Raw genomic sequence first — 17,740 nt, 5'->3', positions numbered from 1 at the left:
TTTTAGTGAGCGGGAGCTCGTTTTGTTTGTGTTGTGTGCATGAGCTCGCACCTCGAGGTGAAACATTACACATTCCTGCCAATATCTTGAGACTTATTTACAGATTGACAGGCAATAATGTGCCGAGATAAGTACAGATATGCCAAAATGCGGGAAAGAAGACCACAAGCTAGCAAAAATGGATGTTTAAAGAAGGAAGCAATAAAACCGGGCCCAACAGCCTCCTGATTGATTTAGACTTGCACACCTTTTCTGCACCTTTCAACCTTCAAGCCTCCTTTTTCTGTAAGTTTGGGATCTCTCTTAAACTCTGACCTTTGACCTCTGCAGATCTGGGCTGCATCTGGAAATGCCACCCACAACCCTCCCACTGACCTGGTGTGGAAGAACCAGAACTCCTGGGGCACCGGCGACCTTCTGGCGACCAGCCTCATCAACGCCAACGGAGAGGTCTGACTTCCTCTGTGCTTCTTTGAGTTTGAATTTCTATTCCTTGTGACTGTAATCACTCAAATCGTCTTGTGGTTTTATTCTCCATCAGGAAATGGCCATGAGGAAAGTGACTCGCACGCTGTTCCACGACGATGATGACGATGATGACATGGTAAATCCCCCATAAAACACCATACATAATGCAGCAGGAGCAACATTACTCACAGTCGAGCAGCAGTGTGAAGTGACTCACCCTGTTGTGTGTCGCCCCCTGCAGGGAGCTCACAGCACAAGCGGCGCAGACAACGAGTACAACCTGAGGAGCCGCAAGGTGATCTGCGACTCCTGCGGGCAGCCATCGGACCGCGGCGGTGTCTGCAGCAGTGGGGGTCTACCTGAAGGCCTCGTGGGACATTCCTTCTTCATGGGCACCAACGAGCCCAGAAAGGTACCGTACAGTTACTGTGCTACAACATGAACATCTGGAATCACACAGCGTTAGGCAGGACGTTACTGTTTCATATATTATGACAAAACCGACAATTTTATTCCTATTTGATAATAACAACAACTTCTGTAGTTACAGGAAACCTGATTTAGATTTATATTTCTCCCGTATTTGTATGTGCTACTGACGTTAGGACGGTATTGACGTTTCAATTAGATGTAAATGAAATCATCAATGACAGTGGAAACAACAAAGCCATGTTGCATAATTTGTAACAGCAATACACAAACAACATGGTGTATGTAATGTGAAGGTAACAGAGGAAATCCCACAGCTGTAAACTTAAAGTTTGACTGAGAGAATTCACAACAATCAGAAGTGAAAACACCACCGAGCAGCTTCACTTCACCAGAGAATCAGATGGTTAAACAATCCTAAAAATGACAGAATATCTCTATCGCATCATATTTAACTCTGTTATACATTTGCAGCGAACAGAGAAGGAGTGTGAGATGTTTGTACGATTGGATAATATTGTGAATCATTCTTACGGGAACTGTTGTGTGTTTCCAACATGCTTTGACCCACTGAGCCTCCATCTGATGCTGCTGGGAGTCGGCTGGACATCATTATTATATCGTTATTATGAAATGAGACTGTACGTCCTCGAAGTTTTGGATATCATTATATTGTGATATAGGATAAGTTTTGTCTTTTTGTGCAGTTAATTTCACTGTTAATATTTTCTGAAAGTACCAATAGTCAGAATTATCAGTATCAAAGTATTTGATCAGAAATATTGTGATGATTAATTTTGCGCCCAGATTGAACGATAAAGAAGTGCTTTTAAGGAGACTTCTAAAATATATATATGTAAGGTCAAATTGCTCTGTCTGACTTGGAAGTAAAATAATTTGTTCCTTCACTTCTCAGCGTTGATTTGAGTGCAAAAAGATCAGATTTTCCAGAGATGACGGATGTTTAACCAGTCAAACCTTTAGTATTAAAAAAAACTGGCAACAGGTCTGTAATTTCCAAAGAATTTCTCTGGAATGTTTCCTGAAAAGGACTCAATTCAAACCCAATCACATATTTAGTTTTCCTAATTTATTATTAGAAACTCTTATTCATGGAGAACTGAATGTTCATTCGTAGACACTTTTTTCATATTTGCATGTTCGGCACACCAGCTGTGCACAGTTCACTGCACCACTAATTAACTGGGATGAATTAATTGGACTTCAGTGCTTTTTAAAAAATGTCTTCACATGTAGTACTAAACTGCATCATTATGTTCCGGAAACTGAAGATGATCACTTTGATCAGTGGGCCAGAGGCTCACGTCACCCGTGTGTAATCCTTTTTAGAAATGGAGAGCGACTTTACAGACATTTATTTAGATTAAAATCTCTTTAACTTTCTGTTTCACATTAAAGAAACCAAACATTAAAGCTTGCAAAGAGCTTTGTCAACAGCAATATTTCAGTTTTGGAGAAGAAATTCAGACTCGGAATTTTTATATTTACAATATTAATGAGGTAATAAAACAAATAAGTGAATAAACAGGCTGTTCTCAGAGGAAAATAAGGTCCCCAGAAAACAGTTCGAAGCTAGAAAAAGGTGGCAGGGTCCGCCGCATATAAACAAAGTAAAACAGTGTGAAATTGTGTTGTCGTTTTAAGGTCAGTTTGTTTATTCAGTCATAAGTAATTTACTTTGTTTGTTTAGGCATAAAAAGGAATCAGTCCATGAAGATGTTTTTTTTTTTTTTTCCTCTGATTGAAATTTCTTCAGCGAGCTCCTTTTAAATAAAACATTAGATTTTACTGAATTGCACAATCAGGGTTTTCCAAAATAAATGCATTGTGTTTTCCTCTTGATTGTGTTTTACTTTTCATTAAAAGAAAATATATCAGACCGAATAGAGCAGCTAACCGGTGACTCAGAGCTCGCTGTTAACCCAGTTAGTGTGTCTGGTTCGGTGTGTGAACGTCCAGCTCGTCTTATTTTTCTTCCACCGTGTCGTTTCCTCCTTCAGGGCCGCACCAACCCGGAGAACTGCTCCGTCATGTAACAACCAGACAGTGCCTCACCTCCTGTGGCCCACAGAGGAGAAACATTTTCTACCATTGGGAAGTTTGTCTTATTATTATTTTTTTTTTTTATATGACCTCGTCTTATTTTGTGTTCACATTAATCTGAGGGTTCGATTTTTGCTTTGGAGGGGTTTTTTTTCAGGCAGAGGGCACAGGATTCTTTTCATATTCAATTTTTTTTTTTTGTATATTCAAGTTATGTTATTGCATGTGTGCCGTGCTAATGCTTATATTGTATCCTGCTCTTCTTGCACATATACACACACACTACACACACACACACACACTATACACACACGCAGACACAAAGAGCTTCATTGACCAGTGCTTGTGCTTCGATCCGAGCTGGGGTTTCACATTTAATGGCCAAGCTGTCAACACTCAACACGCACAGCTAGTGAACCCTGTCAGGAGTAGGTCTCCACAGCCACACAGACGACAGGACAATGTTTGTTTATCATGTTTGTTGCCCATCACATAGATCAAATCTTTATTTAAGTGATGTTTACAATTGAAATTTAGAATCCTTTTTCCTTTTTTTTTTTTTGTTGGAACAGTATTGTACGGGCTGTACACTACAGAAAGGATAAATTTGATTTCTTTTTTTTACTATGTTGGAAACGTCTCCAAAGAAAGCCAAAGTGCTGTAAGCTCAGGGTGTTCAGCAGGTTGTTTTACTCATCGTAGCCTTAGACAAATGTGTACATTTTCTACAGTATGTGTGAGTTGGATCGTATGGTCGGGCAGCTGTGGTGCACACAGAGAAACAATTATTATTTGAGATGAATATATTTTTTCAGCTTGACCCCAGAGAAATGTATTTGGTTATGTTTTTGAACATGTGGAATTATTTGCTTTGAATTGTTTGCTGGATAAGTTGAATGTTTCCAGATAAGTGGGTCACTTGTGTATCTCAGTTTGACGTACATTTAAATGCTTTATTTAAAAAAAAAAAAAAAAAAAGGAATTCCAAAGATTTTTGTTGTGACGATAGGATGACATAGAATTTGTTTTCTACCTGATCAGGAACAAGTACAATGTTTTGCGTCTTTACTGACAAACTTGTCGTCATATACAGTTTATATTTATAGGATTTCTAAGCCTCACTAAAAAAAAATCAACACTATTTTAATAAAGAGTGTTGCTGCTACTAACAGTGGAAACATTTTAACAAGATTTTTTACAGATTAAGAAAACACAAATGTGCCTTTTGGGACTTAAACCACCATCAACAATCACTGTTCTTTGCACACATGCCTCGTATCACAGTCTTGTGACTGTCAGCTGTCCTTTGTGTTGCTCCTAAGAACTGGTCATAAGGGCTTTTTTTTTTTTTCTCCTCTTCGCTCTAAGCTCGCTGGCTTTGCAAAATGCCCAGGCATGATTTTTTTTTTTTTTTGTCTTATAAGATTGTGGGTTTTCTTTTGTACACGTTGTGACTTTATGCAATTGCTTTTATTGAAGTTGTCGCCAAATATGCACAGCAGGTAGATTTGTACTGTAGTCTGGCAGCTTAAGTCATTTATACTCCAGTGGAAAGCATCTAAGGAAAATACTTGATAGCTTATTTTTTGGTATTTCTTTTCTATTGTACTGAATAGACAGTATTTTTTTGCCACATTCTTTTTTTTTTTTTTTTGCATATTCAGATTTCAGTTTTTTTCACTATGGTCCCCAAAGTGCCTTAAAAAAGTCCACGGCCAGCTCCAAAGATGTTTAGTATTTGGCCTTTATGACAGATTTATAAGAAAATTGCACATTCAATGTAAGGAGATGATTACTGTGTTTAACTGTGTAATGTATGCAACTATAAACTAATCATCCCTCAGAGAAAAGATCATTTCGGGGTGTGGTCGAGGTTTCACAGAGGCTCGTCTGACTGATGATTAAGCAGAAAGAAACTTGTTTTGCAGCGGTTCTTCTTGTTTTTAGTGTTTCCTTAAGAAACAGTTTCTCTTTAACATTTGTATGCAATGTTAGTTCTAATTAATGAAGAAACCAAAATCTGATTAAAGCAACAGACGTGCTCTACGTGTCAAAACCTCTTGAAGGGCCTTTGTGAGACCCTGACCTCCCTGTTAAAGCCTCGACGGAGGCCTCATGAATCATTTGAAGGACTTAAGGATTAAAAGTGTTACAGAAAGGGATTTCTTTTTATGAGACTTTATGCTACAGTTCTAATTAGCTTGAAGTTGGATTTGTGTTATTTTCTGTCAAAATGATGCTGTAACTGTAACATGGAACGCATTCACTTCATATGATTTAATTTTCTCTTTTCTTTTCTAAAATAATGAGTAAATTTCTTATTTTTTTTTCTTGTGACTGACTGCTGTGGTTTTTTTTCTTCATGTTGAACATTGTCACTCAAAGCCACTGGTGAAAAGTGCAGCCATTTTTATTTACATTATATACACATGTTCCCATGGTTACATTCAAAAATATATGGCCATACATGAACAACAACAGCAACAAAAAGCTGAAGCTCTACACACAACTAAAGCACTTAAAGCACAATGTACATTCTTTCTGGTACACAGGGTTTATAACATCTTACTGACGGGACAATGTGATCCAAATGTGATGCCAAACAGACACATTATAGTGTTTTTAAAATGATTCAGAGGCAAGACAGGATGATAAAATACAATTTAGAAAAAAATAATGTTGAAACTAAATGTAGGGCTTCGCTGCAATGTTTGACGCAGTTTTTAAATGCAGTTTAGGCCAAATGGATAATTCAAAAGCCAATTCACCCATTAAAGTTATTTGAAAAATGGGGGAAAAAACCATTTAATTCTAAAGTGAGCAGAAAATCTTTTTTGTGAGAATTGAAAATGGTTTCTGAAATGTTGCAGTGTCCATCAACCTTTTCTAATGTGATGCTTCAAAATGTGTATAAATATGTTGATGGAAGCAGAGCTACAGATAGTTTGGTTTTAAATGTTCCATTTTTTTTTTTCAAAATATCTTATTTCTGCCTCAACGCAATAAAAAAGAGGCGACTGTAATTTGCATGCTCTAAACATTAAAAATTGTTTAGAAAGAACGTGTCTTTGCAGAAACGCTGTTCCTGTTTCTTGGGATAATTGAGTACACTGAACAGGATTCATTGGGAATATGTTGCAATACAAAGTAGTTTCAGTCAGAACCGTTGATGAAAGTGAATATCAGCATGTGTGTATGACAGTGAAGTGTTCAAAAGTCTTTAAAAAAAAACAAAACTCTTGTGTAAAATGTTTTGAGGCTTCAGAAGGAGCTGTGGGACGTCTGATAAACTGCCTCGTGTGATGTCACCTGAGTCAGTGTCAGTACAAAAAGTAAAAATACCACATCTGACACCTGTGTAGCCCGCGCTTTATCTCTGATTTAGGCTGTATTAGCTGCTAATATTATAATGCATCAAAGTCTGTCATAATTGCTGGCGGTCTAGTTGCATTGTGGGTAATGTAGGCACAAAGTTTAGACAAGGAAGCATGGAATTAAAAAGACATCGCATGAGTTCAGATTGATACAGGAATGCAATGATAAAATTGAAGGAGAACTCTTTTAAAGGTCCAGTTTGTAGGATTTAAATGAGGTAAGGTTGCAGACTGCAACCAACTGAATACCCCTCACCTCACCCCTTCCCCTTCCCAGCATGTGGGACAGCCGTTGATGGAATTAAATTAAATTAATTCACCCAAGTGCTGCACTAAAACCATATTTTGAGGTACTTTACTACACTGTGTCCATTTATTAGATACTTCGTACTTCCACCTTACAACATGTTAGACGCAAATATTGTAGCACATTAAATTAATTTATCTCAACAGCAATTGGATAAAATCAGAACTCTGATTCTGATTATCTTAATGCTGAATATGGAATGTAAAATATACTTTAATTTGTACAAAACTGCTATTCCTATTGGGGACTTTCACTTTTACCAAAGTAATATTTAACAAGATATCTTTACTCAACTTTAATGTATTTTTTTACACTGATGAGAACCCACAGTGACCCCTACGTACGTGAAAGGCTTTCTTTTCAGGTGATTTGTTTCTCTGAGGAAGAGGACGGGCTCCCTCTATAGATATAAAACGCATCGATTCTAACTTTGAGGTGATTACACGCTAATATCTAACTAATAAATCCTACACACTGGACCATTATGTAATGAAAAAATGTTTTTTTTCTTTTTTGAGTGAACCAGCCCTTTAAATATGACACAAAGTTTCTGTAGGACACTGCATTGACATTCAATATGCTGCTTTAATTTGGTTTGTAAGAGCTTTTGGTATTTGTCAGTGTCCAGATACATCACGTAAAACCCCTTAAAAACACGATCATCTTAAAAAAAAAAGGCTGTTTTTCTTCTTACTGTGAAGCTAAAAATATATTCATTTCTATATTTACAAAGTTTTTCTTCTAACAGCAGCAATAAGTGAGCCACAATTCTTTAGACAAACAGGGGACACGTGTATCATTGTGTTTCTGAATGCCACCTTTGGGAGTCAGTGATATGAAGTATCTTATAAAAAAGAACGTCTGTTTTTGCCTTCAGGTTGTAAACAAATCTTTGGTGCTGCTGTTCCTGAACGCAGCAGATCAACAATAGAGAAAGAAGGTTTTTTAACAATGTGTCTCAGACAAAAGACACTACTCGATGACCTTTGTCTCTTTTCCTTTTTTTTTTTTTTTTTTTAAAGTTGACAAGGTTTTCCAAAGAGAAAGTCCAGCTGTGAAGACTTCATCCACAGCCGCCTGTTTAAAGAGTTTGCAACTGCAGTTTGAAAAAGCAGACTAGAAATTTTGAATTCTGATAAAAGGGGGGAAATTTAAACAGCTGATCGGCAGCAGGCGAAATATTTGGAAAATTTCGACTGGAGCCCGTTTGGATGAGTTCAAACACATGAACATTCCCATGTGGCTGCTTTTAACCGTAAAGATCTTCGGGAGTGTTTTTCCCATGGGAGGTGAGCGCAGCTGAAGCCCCGCTGGCGTCGCCACAGTCCTGCCTTCCTCACCACAGCCTGTCTGGATGACAAGTCTGTCACGGTGAAGCGAGTACCACTTTGGCCCACAGAGGGGCGGTGTTGAGTCGAAGAGGGTGGGGGGGGGGGGGAACCATCCACTGTAAACAACTCAGTGTGACAGGAGCCTCACTGCTGCTCTGATTGTCAGAGGAGAGCTGAAAGTTTGCTCTTTGTTTTTGCGAGAACGGGCTTAAATTCATCCCCAAAGTCAGGAGGAGGGGACTCGCTCTGACCGTCACTGAGGTGTTCTCCTGGGGGAGGGGGGGCGGCGGACGGGCGGCAGGTCGTAGTGTCCCGGGATGTGGCTGTTGACAGGGAGGTCGTAGTGGCTCTGGGGGTCCTCTGGTGGAGCGTGACCGAGGGAGCTCTGACGCTCTGTAGGGCAAAACATGAAACACAGACGTTAAGAATAAACGGTTCTTATTATATTCCTGTAAGTTGTAACAGCTGGATTGTCTCTGATTTACACTTTCCTGTGTTACACCTGTGTGCTGTGTGGAATCAAGTGGGGCTGCACTAATGACAGATACTGTGATTGTGGTGTGGGTCATGATTTCAGTGGGAACAGTATATATATCTGTCTTTGCATTTAAAAAAAAAATGAAATTATGGGTCCAAAGCTGCATATAAGCTCACAAATTGCCTCCATTGATGTCGTTCAGTGGCTCAGTTGCTTTGTGGTACAAAGTGCAGTTGTACAAATCGTCAGCAGAACCAAAGATAACTCATTTTATTCCAAATATTCCTCTTCCTTTGTAAACTTCACGCCTACATTACCCACAATGCAAAATTAGCCATTGAATTACATCACTGGAGGTAATTTATCAGGTAAGCTTTATTTCACATATTCACATTTGTTTTCACGTATGCAGTAGTACTCCAGAAGACCTGTAAACACACTCTCATGTGGAGAAATTGTTGGAGTGACCCTTTAACTTCAGTCTTGCGCTTTCAACTGAGTGTAAAATGTGTAAATAAAAATAACTTGTTGATGGAGGAGAGTGCTATCTTATTTCACTTTTCCTCCCCCAAATCAGTCCAACCGGGATCCAAATGAGTGATATTCTCCTTCTTTAGAGGAAAAAGTACGATATAAAGCTCTTGTTTTATATCAGTCTAAGGATTTAATTAACCTACTATAATATTTGTTTCCCATTAACACTTATAAGTGACTTCCACATGCGCAGCTACTCTTCCTCTTCCCTACAGTGTATTTTCTATTCTTCCATGTAATCATTCATCAGACTCCGTCTTGAGGAATCCCGTCCTTCCCATCTGTCAGAGAACAAATCCTGCTCTAACTCTCTGACTGATCGGGACTCTAAAAGAAACTTAATGAGTTTCTTGTTTTGATGTGAACGCTCTTTCAAGTCGCGGCTTTCTCAGCGGGGTCGACAAGCGTGTGGTCTGATTCTGATTAAAGGTGGAAGAAGAAAAATGAGAAATTGGAAACAATCGTTCAATTAGCTGATCCTGGTCCGTCGACAGAAACATATTCTGCAGTGATTTAGATAATCAACAAATCATTAACTCTTCTGGATTTCTGTGATTGGCTCACAGGAAAATTCATCATGACTAACAACCTGGTACTTGTGATGTCATGCTAAAAAATAAAAGGAACTATAATAACTGGAATATCAAGTGCAGTGCGTTGTTGCTGGAGGTCTAAAGTGTCGCTCACCTCTGCGTAAGGTGGCCGTGTTGAACGGCGGCGGGCTGATCTCGGTGTACGCTCGCTCTCTGGGCACGGCGGACTTCATCTCCATGTAGCTGCTCTCTGGGGGGCAGAAGGGCAGGCCGGGCAGGTCTTTGATGGTGGCGTAAGGATTCTCGCTGTTCAGGGAGCTGCTGCTGGCCGCCACCGCGTCCTTCAGCTCTGTCATTGCACAGAAGAAAAAAAAAAAACAATTAACCTTTGCAGTGAGAAATACAAAAGCTGTTGATGCAACATGACTCTTACAAGCTTTCCAGTGTCAAACTCTGCACATACATCATTGTATACAGAGGAGTTCAAAAATTCTGCTGTAGGAGCAGGAAGAAAAAAAGGCAACTATTTTGGACTGGAGTGAAACATTTTCCTTTGAGTAGGTTACTTGAGAATGACAGCAGAAAGTTTAATTATCTGGGTTGGGATGTTTTAAAGAAAAGCTCCACGGACAGTTAAATATCACAACCTGTGAATGATCTCAGTCACTTTGATGATCACTATTAGTTTGGCTGGTTTCAAAGTTTCAAAGTGAAGAGTCGATACATCTGCTAGACCTGCTCTCTGCCTGTTTACAAAACTCATTACCTTTTTTATTAGACCGCCATCGTTTGCTAATTAGCACCAAAATAAAGGCACAGCTGAGGCTGATGGGAGAGTCATGAGTTTACAGGTATTTAGTCGTAAACCTGAGTATCGGACGGATACAGAATTTGACCTGATGATGGCGCCTGATGATGAAGTTATTACAATTCAATGTGTGATCCAAATTTAATGGCAATACATCCAGTAGCAGTTCAGATATTTACTGACAGACTGACCACGCTGCATGCACTGCTAAAATAATGGTTGTAGTTTCCTTTATACAATAACAGATAATACATTTGAAAAGGGAAAAGGGGTGAGAACGGGTCGGTGAACTACCTTTGTTGTAATATTTTCCAAGGCTGGCGCTGTAGCTGTAGCTCCGGTCGATTCCAAACGCTCCTGTAAACAATAAAAAGACAAAATCTGGCATCTTCGTTTTCATTTATGGCAAACTAATCAAAAGCAGGTAAGCTGCCTTTTTGGAAACCTGCAAAATCAATACCAGGTGAGTGAGAGCTGGCAGTGCAACTATCACTTTTTATGAAGTCCTTTTTTGGGTTTTATGGTCTCAATTGTGCGTTGTTGACTGAAGCGATTTTCTATCCAAAGGAAATGTGACGGTCGATAAACTTTTGTGCAGACTTTATAAAAGAGACGTTCTCTCCTCGGCTGTTATTGAATCTCTCTGCCCTAAATTTCTCAACATTCACGCTCCATCTGCGGTTTTGTTGCATCTGGCACTCTGAAGGCTTTTATCAATACAGGTATCTTCACGCTGGAGCTGCTGATATTTTAATGCGGCTCCAATAAAAACCGCTTTAAGCATGATTGTTTTACTGTAAAACACTTTAGAACTAATTCTCCTACAACTACTGCTATTACACTTTCCACTGACACTAAGAATAAGGAAACACTTTTAGGTGTGTTAGCTGAAGGTTATATTAGCAGTGCGTTGCAGATTTAACAGATTTTAATGCAGCTGTGGTCAGGAGGTCAGGAAACCAAATCGTTTTATTAGCTTGTAAATGTTACTCCACTCATTTCATTTTACTCTACAGCTGCAGGTCCCTCTGGACGAGTGTCTCCTCTCAATGGATAAAAATGTTAAAGAGGGTGATCTTGAATGTGAATCACACAGTGAAGGACGGACCTGCATCCTTGCGAGGCTCGTGGTGTTTCCAGTCTGCAGGTAGAGTGGCGTTGCTCTCGACCCCGAAGAGGCCCCGTCTCTCCCTCTCCATGTTTTTCACGCTGCAGAACAGCTGGTTGTTGGTGTTCTGTATGACAGAATAATAATAATAAACAGAAATCATTAATAAAAAGAAAAATCACAGAGTTAAAATGTGCTTTTGAAATGATGTAACAGCAATTAAATGTATCTGCATCAACATTTTACGATCTCACGGCCCTGCAAACACGGCCAGCTGTTGCTGACCGGATAAATTACATTTTTGTTGCGCAGCTCAAGGGCGTAGGTTTAGTTTCAACACTTGGTGCTGAACTCTTTATGCACCAATCTGTGCCTTTTTCTGCATCAATTTATAATGGAATTATCTTTACTTATCCAAAGGAAAACACCAAATTTAGGTGAAAATTCAAAAGTCCTTTAAAAAATAATGCAGGGAACAGTTCATCAAAATAAAAGTCCTCTTCTAATTTCACATTTTTATTTTGAAAGGGTGGAGAAAAACACTGTTTATGGCAGCGCTGCACTCGGGTTGGTACGAGGCCTGAAAACCGCCTACAGAATCGGATCACTGAGTTCATGCAACAGAGCTGACATTCACCTTGATGGTGCGGTCGTGGTTGTTGGGGAGGTGCGGCAGCGGAGGCCTGTTCTGGCTCAGTGTGTGGTAGCTGGGGTTGGAGTAGTAGTGGTGGTAACTGTGAGGAACATCTGTGGGCCAAAGCAAACACATGGAATCACGACTGCAGCAGTAAAAATTACCTCAAGGTCAATAAAAAGCATCTCTGTGGAACACAAACGTCAAAAGCACAACAGTGAGATACAAACCGGGACCACATCATTACCAAGAAAAACTATAAATATCTTAAAACGTAATAATGATTTCTTTTGGAAATTTTAAACATCCCCCAAAGAAAGCTCATTATTCCCTAACATTTACTGCTTGGTATTTAATTTGACTTTCACATAACCATATCACCATTTTTTTAATCTAAACTTAATGTCTTAATATCTACTGACACCTGACAGAAACTCCCATGTTCAGGAGGTATGCTTGCACTTTGTTTCCTGTTTTATTTTGATAGTGTTTCACTAATTTTGCTTTCTGTCTTTGTGTGTTTTCCTGCTCATTTGACTTCCTGCCCTGTCCTGATTGGTCTCACCTGTCCCTCATCATCCCCCCTTGTCTCTTGTGTGTCGCTCGTTTAATCTCTGTCAGCTCGTCTTCGGCCGGACTCACACTGAAAGACTTTACCAAAGTTAAATCTGGTTGCATCGTGCACAGATGTTCTTCTCTCTAATCTCAAACCTGCACACACTTCAAGACTCGAAAATAAGGACGCCTCACACACTACAGGATATTAAGAGGATTATCGTGGCAGATGGAGCGCTGCTGCAGCTCCCGTGATCTCAAATGGAGACAACTTGGTGGAGTAATTTTAATACTTTGCAGTGAGAAATAAACAAGCAGAAGAAATGAGTGTGGATGATAAAATGATCAACACGGACTCGTCTGCTCTTCAAGGAGAACTGAAGGTGAGATTTTAACTGGAAACAGTGTGTGTTAGCTAGCGTTAGCCCGATGATGTAGGTACAATGTTGAAGGACTTGTACTTTACTTGATTATATCCATATTCTGCTACTTTATACTTCCACTTCACTACATTTCGGAGGAAAACAGTGTACATTTTACTCCACTACATTTAATTAACAACTTTAGTTACTGATTACTTTTTAAACTGCATGCTGCATCAGAAACAGAGTGGAAATTGTTCAAAGTAATCAATTTTATCCACAAACTGATAAAAAAAAATTGATAATTCCGCAATCAAAAAAATTCAGATTATTGAATCTGTTGATCTCCCAGGCTAATTATCAGTCCGCCTCCAGTACACAGTATATAAATACATACAAGTATATGGAAAATGTACTTTCACTTGTGCTTTTCAAACGTAAAAAACAAAAAAAACAAAACACTGATTCTGATCATCTTAATCACAGTCGTCCAGATTTTGAAACCTAGATATCAAACACATTTGATATTTATTGGGCACCCCTATATGTAGCTTATATATCTATATTCCAGCCTCTAGTGTATCTAGTGATCCCAGTTTTATCTGATTCTCTGACTGGACTGTCTTATCTGGGTTTGACCTTTGGCTGCCTCAGTATTCCTGTGTGGTTCTGCACAAACATCTTCATTTGTGTCCAACCCTTCTGTATTCTCATCACCTAGCCTGCATGCTCTGTGACAGATACGTCATCCGTGCCGTACCTGGAACGGCGTACTCAGAGTTGACTGTTCGGGTGGCGGAGAAGGAGACAGACGGCGTGTTGTTCTGCTTGTCCTTCTGCCGGCGGCGGTAGAGCAGCAGCAGAGCCAGAAGCAACACCACCAGGATGACGAGCACGACGATGCCACCGATGGCTCCCCAAGACTCCCTCTCGCCGGGAGGAAGAGGAACCATGACGCTCCCCGACTGCTCAGACGAGTCTGTCAGACACGACGTGGAAAGAGAAATCGAACTTTTCACCTCTGAGACAAACCGAGGAGAAGCCGCGGAATCTAAACAACTCAAACTTGGATCACAATAAGTTAATAAAGGTCATTATATTAGATCCTATAATAACGGGAAAACTTGATTGCTTCTGTACCTTGTTTACAGTCGTCGCCTCCACCTTCACACACACAGTCTCCAGTAAATCGGTCACAGATGAGGTTGGGCGGACAGGAGCAGGTCTGAGTACAGAATGGGCCAAAACGTCCTGGAGTACAGGCTGGAAACACAACGTATACGTACCACGTCCATGTGTTAGACACATGTAAGAAGAATGTTTTTCATCAGCCATATTCGTCTCTCCGAAGTCGAACTGTATGTTGTGTTGGTCATCCAGACATTCCTACTTGCTATATGTGATTTTGCACTCACGTATGGAGCAGTCGGTTGCGGTCCAGCCAGGTAAACACTCACAGTGGCCGTCTCGGTGGTCGCATGTGGAGTTGTTGGCACAGTTCACACACACCTCTGAGCACAGTTTGCCATAGAAGCCAGCTGGACAAACTGTAAAAACACACAGCGTCACACTTTACCTGGACTGGCACCATCTATGACTGACTTTTATATATGAAATGATGATTTGAACATGCGTGTACAATCATTGATGTTAATGCCAACCTTGATCGCAGTTGGCTCCGGTGTGTCCTGGAAGGCAGTCGCACTCTCCTGTCACATGGTGGCAGCGGTACGACTGGCCACAGGACGGACACGACATGCTGCACTGGTCGCCATACATACCTGCTCGGCATTCTGGGAGACGACAGATAAAGAGTGAGCAAAGGAGGGATGGCGCTCAACAGCAAATCCAGGAAGTTTCTGGTCTGATCTCATCAGATCTGAGCAACACTCACTGTTCTGACAGGTGACTCCCCAGTAGCCTGGACGACACACACACGCTCCAGTTTCCCTCAAGCACGTGTCGCTGTTGGGACAATGTTTGAAACAGGTCTGGTTACAGTGTCGACCCCACAGGCCCTCCGAACACGGCTCGTTACAACGAGAACCTAGAGAGGAAACAAAGGAGAGAAGATGAATAAGAAGTGCTCGTATCCTTTATCAATACCACAACGGAGTTATTCTAAATCTCACCAAAGAAAAGGTCCTGCATTTATAGAAGCAAATAATATGAACTGTAAAATGTACTCAACTATCAAGGTTATCGATGTAAATAATGGCTCATTGTAGACTAAAGTCTTGGTGCAATCATCTGTATGTTCTTACAGAAGTTCTGTCTATATGTAAGAAAAGTTGATTTTTGAGTCCAATTCCCAATTTGTCAAATATTTGGGATTACAGCCAAGCAGCAAATGTTGCTGTTTGGATGAAGACTACAAAATGTGAGCTGATTAACATCTCAATGGACCAGCAATAATCATACAATAAATGATAATATAACACTTGATTTTTCAGTAAATGTATTACTTTTGGCTGATCTTACCATAATACACACCCACTGTATCAATAATGTTAATCTGAAAATAAAATAAAAAGCATTCAAGCAGACAAGCTTTTCTCTGTGATCATATACTAACTTATAAAGCGAAAGCCAATAATTACAGCGAAAGTGAAAAATAAAGTATAAAAAGCTTTTGTAAAGGATAAAAAAATCTTTGTCGGTTTTGGCAAGTTGTTGTAAAGTAAAGGTGATCTGAAGTTAACTGGCACAAACATGCAGAGTGAGGTCCTTAAAAGTCAGAATCAAAGGGAGACAAAGTGCTCTAAAACCTGTGGCTCACTTAGTTCTGTTGGACCGGATTTCTCTGTGATACTAAAGCCAAGCTGGCAGCGGCACCGGGAGGACGTCATCACTTACCCCACCAGCCTGGCAGACAGTGGCACTCCCCGGTGGTAGCTTGGCAGCCGTCAGCATGAACACAATCACACCTCTTCAGACAGCCTGGCCCAAACGTGCCCATCTGCACACATGAACAAATGCCAACGGGCAAGGAATCGTCAGGGGAATCTCTTCAACATTCGGCCAGCTCAGTCAGAGTCAGACAAAATACTACACTGGCAGCGTATTGTTGTATAGACAGCCTGGTGGGCTGGCATGTCCGAGACAGGAGGGGCACGCGTCCAGAACGCAGATTAAAGCGCACAGAGGGTGAGGTAAGGGATGAAGAGCTGGACAACATTTCCACAGACTGTCCAATCACCACTGACATGTTCTGTATAATTACCACCCTTATGATTTATGTATTAATCTTATCAAATGTCTTATGATGTGTAATAAACAAGTGTACTTAAAAACCATTGCAACCATTTTTCTACTTTTCTACTGTTAATGTTATTTTAGGTTGGATGTATATTTATTTCATGATATATGTATATCTATTTGACTTTCGGGCACAAAATGTCTTTTGGTATTAATTAAGTTCTAATATATCTTAACGATTAGTTTACCCATTATTTCCTAATAATTGTTACTCCAGTATACCCCACAGGGCTTGTTTGCGTCCTTTAAAGATCACCAGAATTACAAGGAACTTTCATTAATTGTTGATTCTGGCGGCCCCTGTGGACAAAAGAGGTATGACGACCAACACCTCCTGTTGTAAAGATCTTGATCCGGCTACATTTGTCAGTGGTATTTTCTTTAGAGGTGAGTAAAATACAAACTGGTCGTACAATCTGCTCCCTGTGCAAAGTGATAATATAGTTAAGTTGTAGGTTTTATATATATTAGGTTTAACATCGGCTCCTAAAAGAAAAAGCTGTCTTAGATTAAAGGAGTCAAAAATTCAGATTTCTTTTGTCTAGCCTGAGATTCTCTGATGGATCAATTTCCCCACATATTTACCGCTTCATTAATGAATACATCAAGCTTATATCAGGCATTTACCGGGCACGGTTGGTCACAGCGCGCCCCCTGCCAGCCTGCTGTGCAGACGCAGGAACCATCTGCAGCTTTACACTTCGCCCCGTTGGTGCAATGGCAGGTGGCGTTGCATCCTGGGCCCCAGGTTCCCTCAGAGCAGGGGGTGGAACAGTCCGGCCCTCGCCAGCCTGCAGAGACAAGCAGGACCATCAGCCATGTTTGACTGCTTAACTAGAAAAGTTGACGACCCAAATTTGTACCAGTCCATCAGGATCAGGTCAAACATGGACTGTTATTGCCTGTGTGTGTGTCAAGTTTTTACCCTCTTTGCAGAAGCAAGCCCCGTCAACCGGCGAGCAGTCGACAGAGTTCTTACAGGAGCACTCCAGAGAGCAGTTCTTCCCATAGGTGCCACTTTTACACTGACTCTCACAGTGAACCCCCTGTGATGATAAAACATATTATCAATAATAATAAAGCTTAATAAACCTTAATAAAAAAAATGTAATAAAGTTTCATTAATCAATCTACTGGTTCCTCGACTCACCGTGAACCCGGGGGAACACTGGCACTGGCCGGTGGCGCTGTCACACACCCCTCCATTCACACACAGACACGGCTCCAGGCAGCCTTGACCGTAGAAACCGTGAGCGCAGGTCTCGTTACAGAACAGTCCTGCCCACCCGGGCTGGCACGTGCACTCTCCTTTCATTGGGTGGCAGCTGAGACGATAAAAAAAGGAGATAAATATGTAAATATGATGAAAGTGTTACAAGAATACAAAGAAAAAGGTGAGAAAGTGCCAGAAACGGTTTTTAGATTGAACATATATTGCAAGGTTAAAGAGTCAGAGTAAAAGAGATGAAAACATGTTTGACTTGGGGTGTTCCCTCA

General features: G+C 40.5%; 2 protein-coding genes across 9 annotated transcripts in view; one reads left to right on the top strand and one right to left on the bottom strand.

Moving 5' to 3' along the window:
• Positions 1–4,221, top strand: part of lmna (lamin A) — a 42,226-nt gene extending 38,005 nt beyond the window's left edge. For all 8 annotated transcript variants that reach the window (XM_037073328.1, XM_037073327.1, XM_037073329.1 and 5 more), the window contains 4 exons: positions 331–450; positions 542–604; positions 710–880; positions 2,919–4,221. In XM_037073328.1, coding sequence (XP_036929223.1) covers positions 331–450; positions 542–604; positions 710–880; positions 2,919–2,954 — 390 coding nt within the window. In that variant the 3' untranslated portion in view covers positions 2,955–4,221. The remainder of the gene's footprint in view (positions 1–330; positions 451–541; positions 605–709; positions 881–2,918) is intronic.
• A 375-nt stretch (positions 4,222–4,596) lies between these two features.
• pear1 (platelet endothelial aggregation receptor 1) overlaps positions 4,597–17,740 on the bottom strand; it is a 30,793-nt gene continuing 17,649 nt past the window's right edge. Inside the window, exons 9-22 of the mRNA XM_037073322.1 lie at positions 17,394–17,568; positions 17,169–17,289; positions 16,871–17,034; positions 15,842–15,944; positions 14,880–15,032; positions 14,647–14,778; positions 14,401–14,532; positions 14,126–14,248; positions 13,746–13,964; positions 12,072–12,181; positions 11,435–11,561; positions 10,621–10,683; positions 9,673–9,867; positions 4,597–8,366 (exon numbers count right to left, since the gene is read on the bottom strand). Coding sequence (XP_036929217.1) covers positions 8,227–8,366; positions 9,673–9,867; positions 10,621–10,683; positions 11,435–11,561; positions 12,072–12,181; positions 13,746–13,964; positions 14,126–14,248; positions 14,401–14,532; positions 14,647–14,778; positions 14,880–15,032; positions 15,842–15,944; positions 16,871–17,034; positions 17,169–17,289; positions 17,394–17,568 — 1,957 coding nt within the window. The 3' untranslated portion in view covers positions 4,597–8,226. The remainder of the gene's footprint in view (positions 8,367–9,672; positions 9,868–10,620; positions 10,684–11,434; positions 11,562–12,071; positions 12,182–13,745; positions 13,965–14,125; positions 14,249–14,400; positions 14,533–14,646; positions 14,779–14,879; positions 15,033–15,841; positions 15,945–16,870; positions 17,035–17,168; positions 17,290–17,393; positions 17,569–17,740) is intronic.

The sequence above is a fragment of the Acanthopagrus latus genome, chromosome 17 (assembly GCF_904848185.1).
Source record: "Acanthopagrus latus isolate v.2019 chromosome 17, fAcaLat1.1, whole genome shotgun sequence".
Classification (NCBI taxonomy): domain Eukaryota; kingdom Metazoa; phylum Chordata; class Actinopteri; order Spariformes; family Sparidae; genus Acanthopagrus; species Acanthopagrus latus.
The sequence above is the reverse complement of the archived record's forward strand: the minus strand, read 5'-3'. Positions and strand labels throughout refer to the sequence as shown.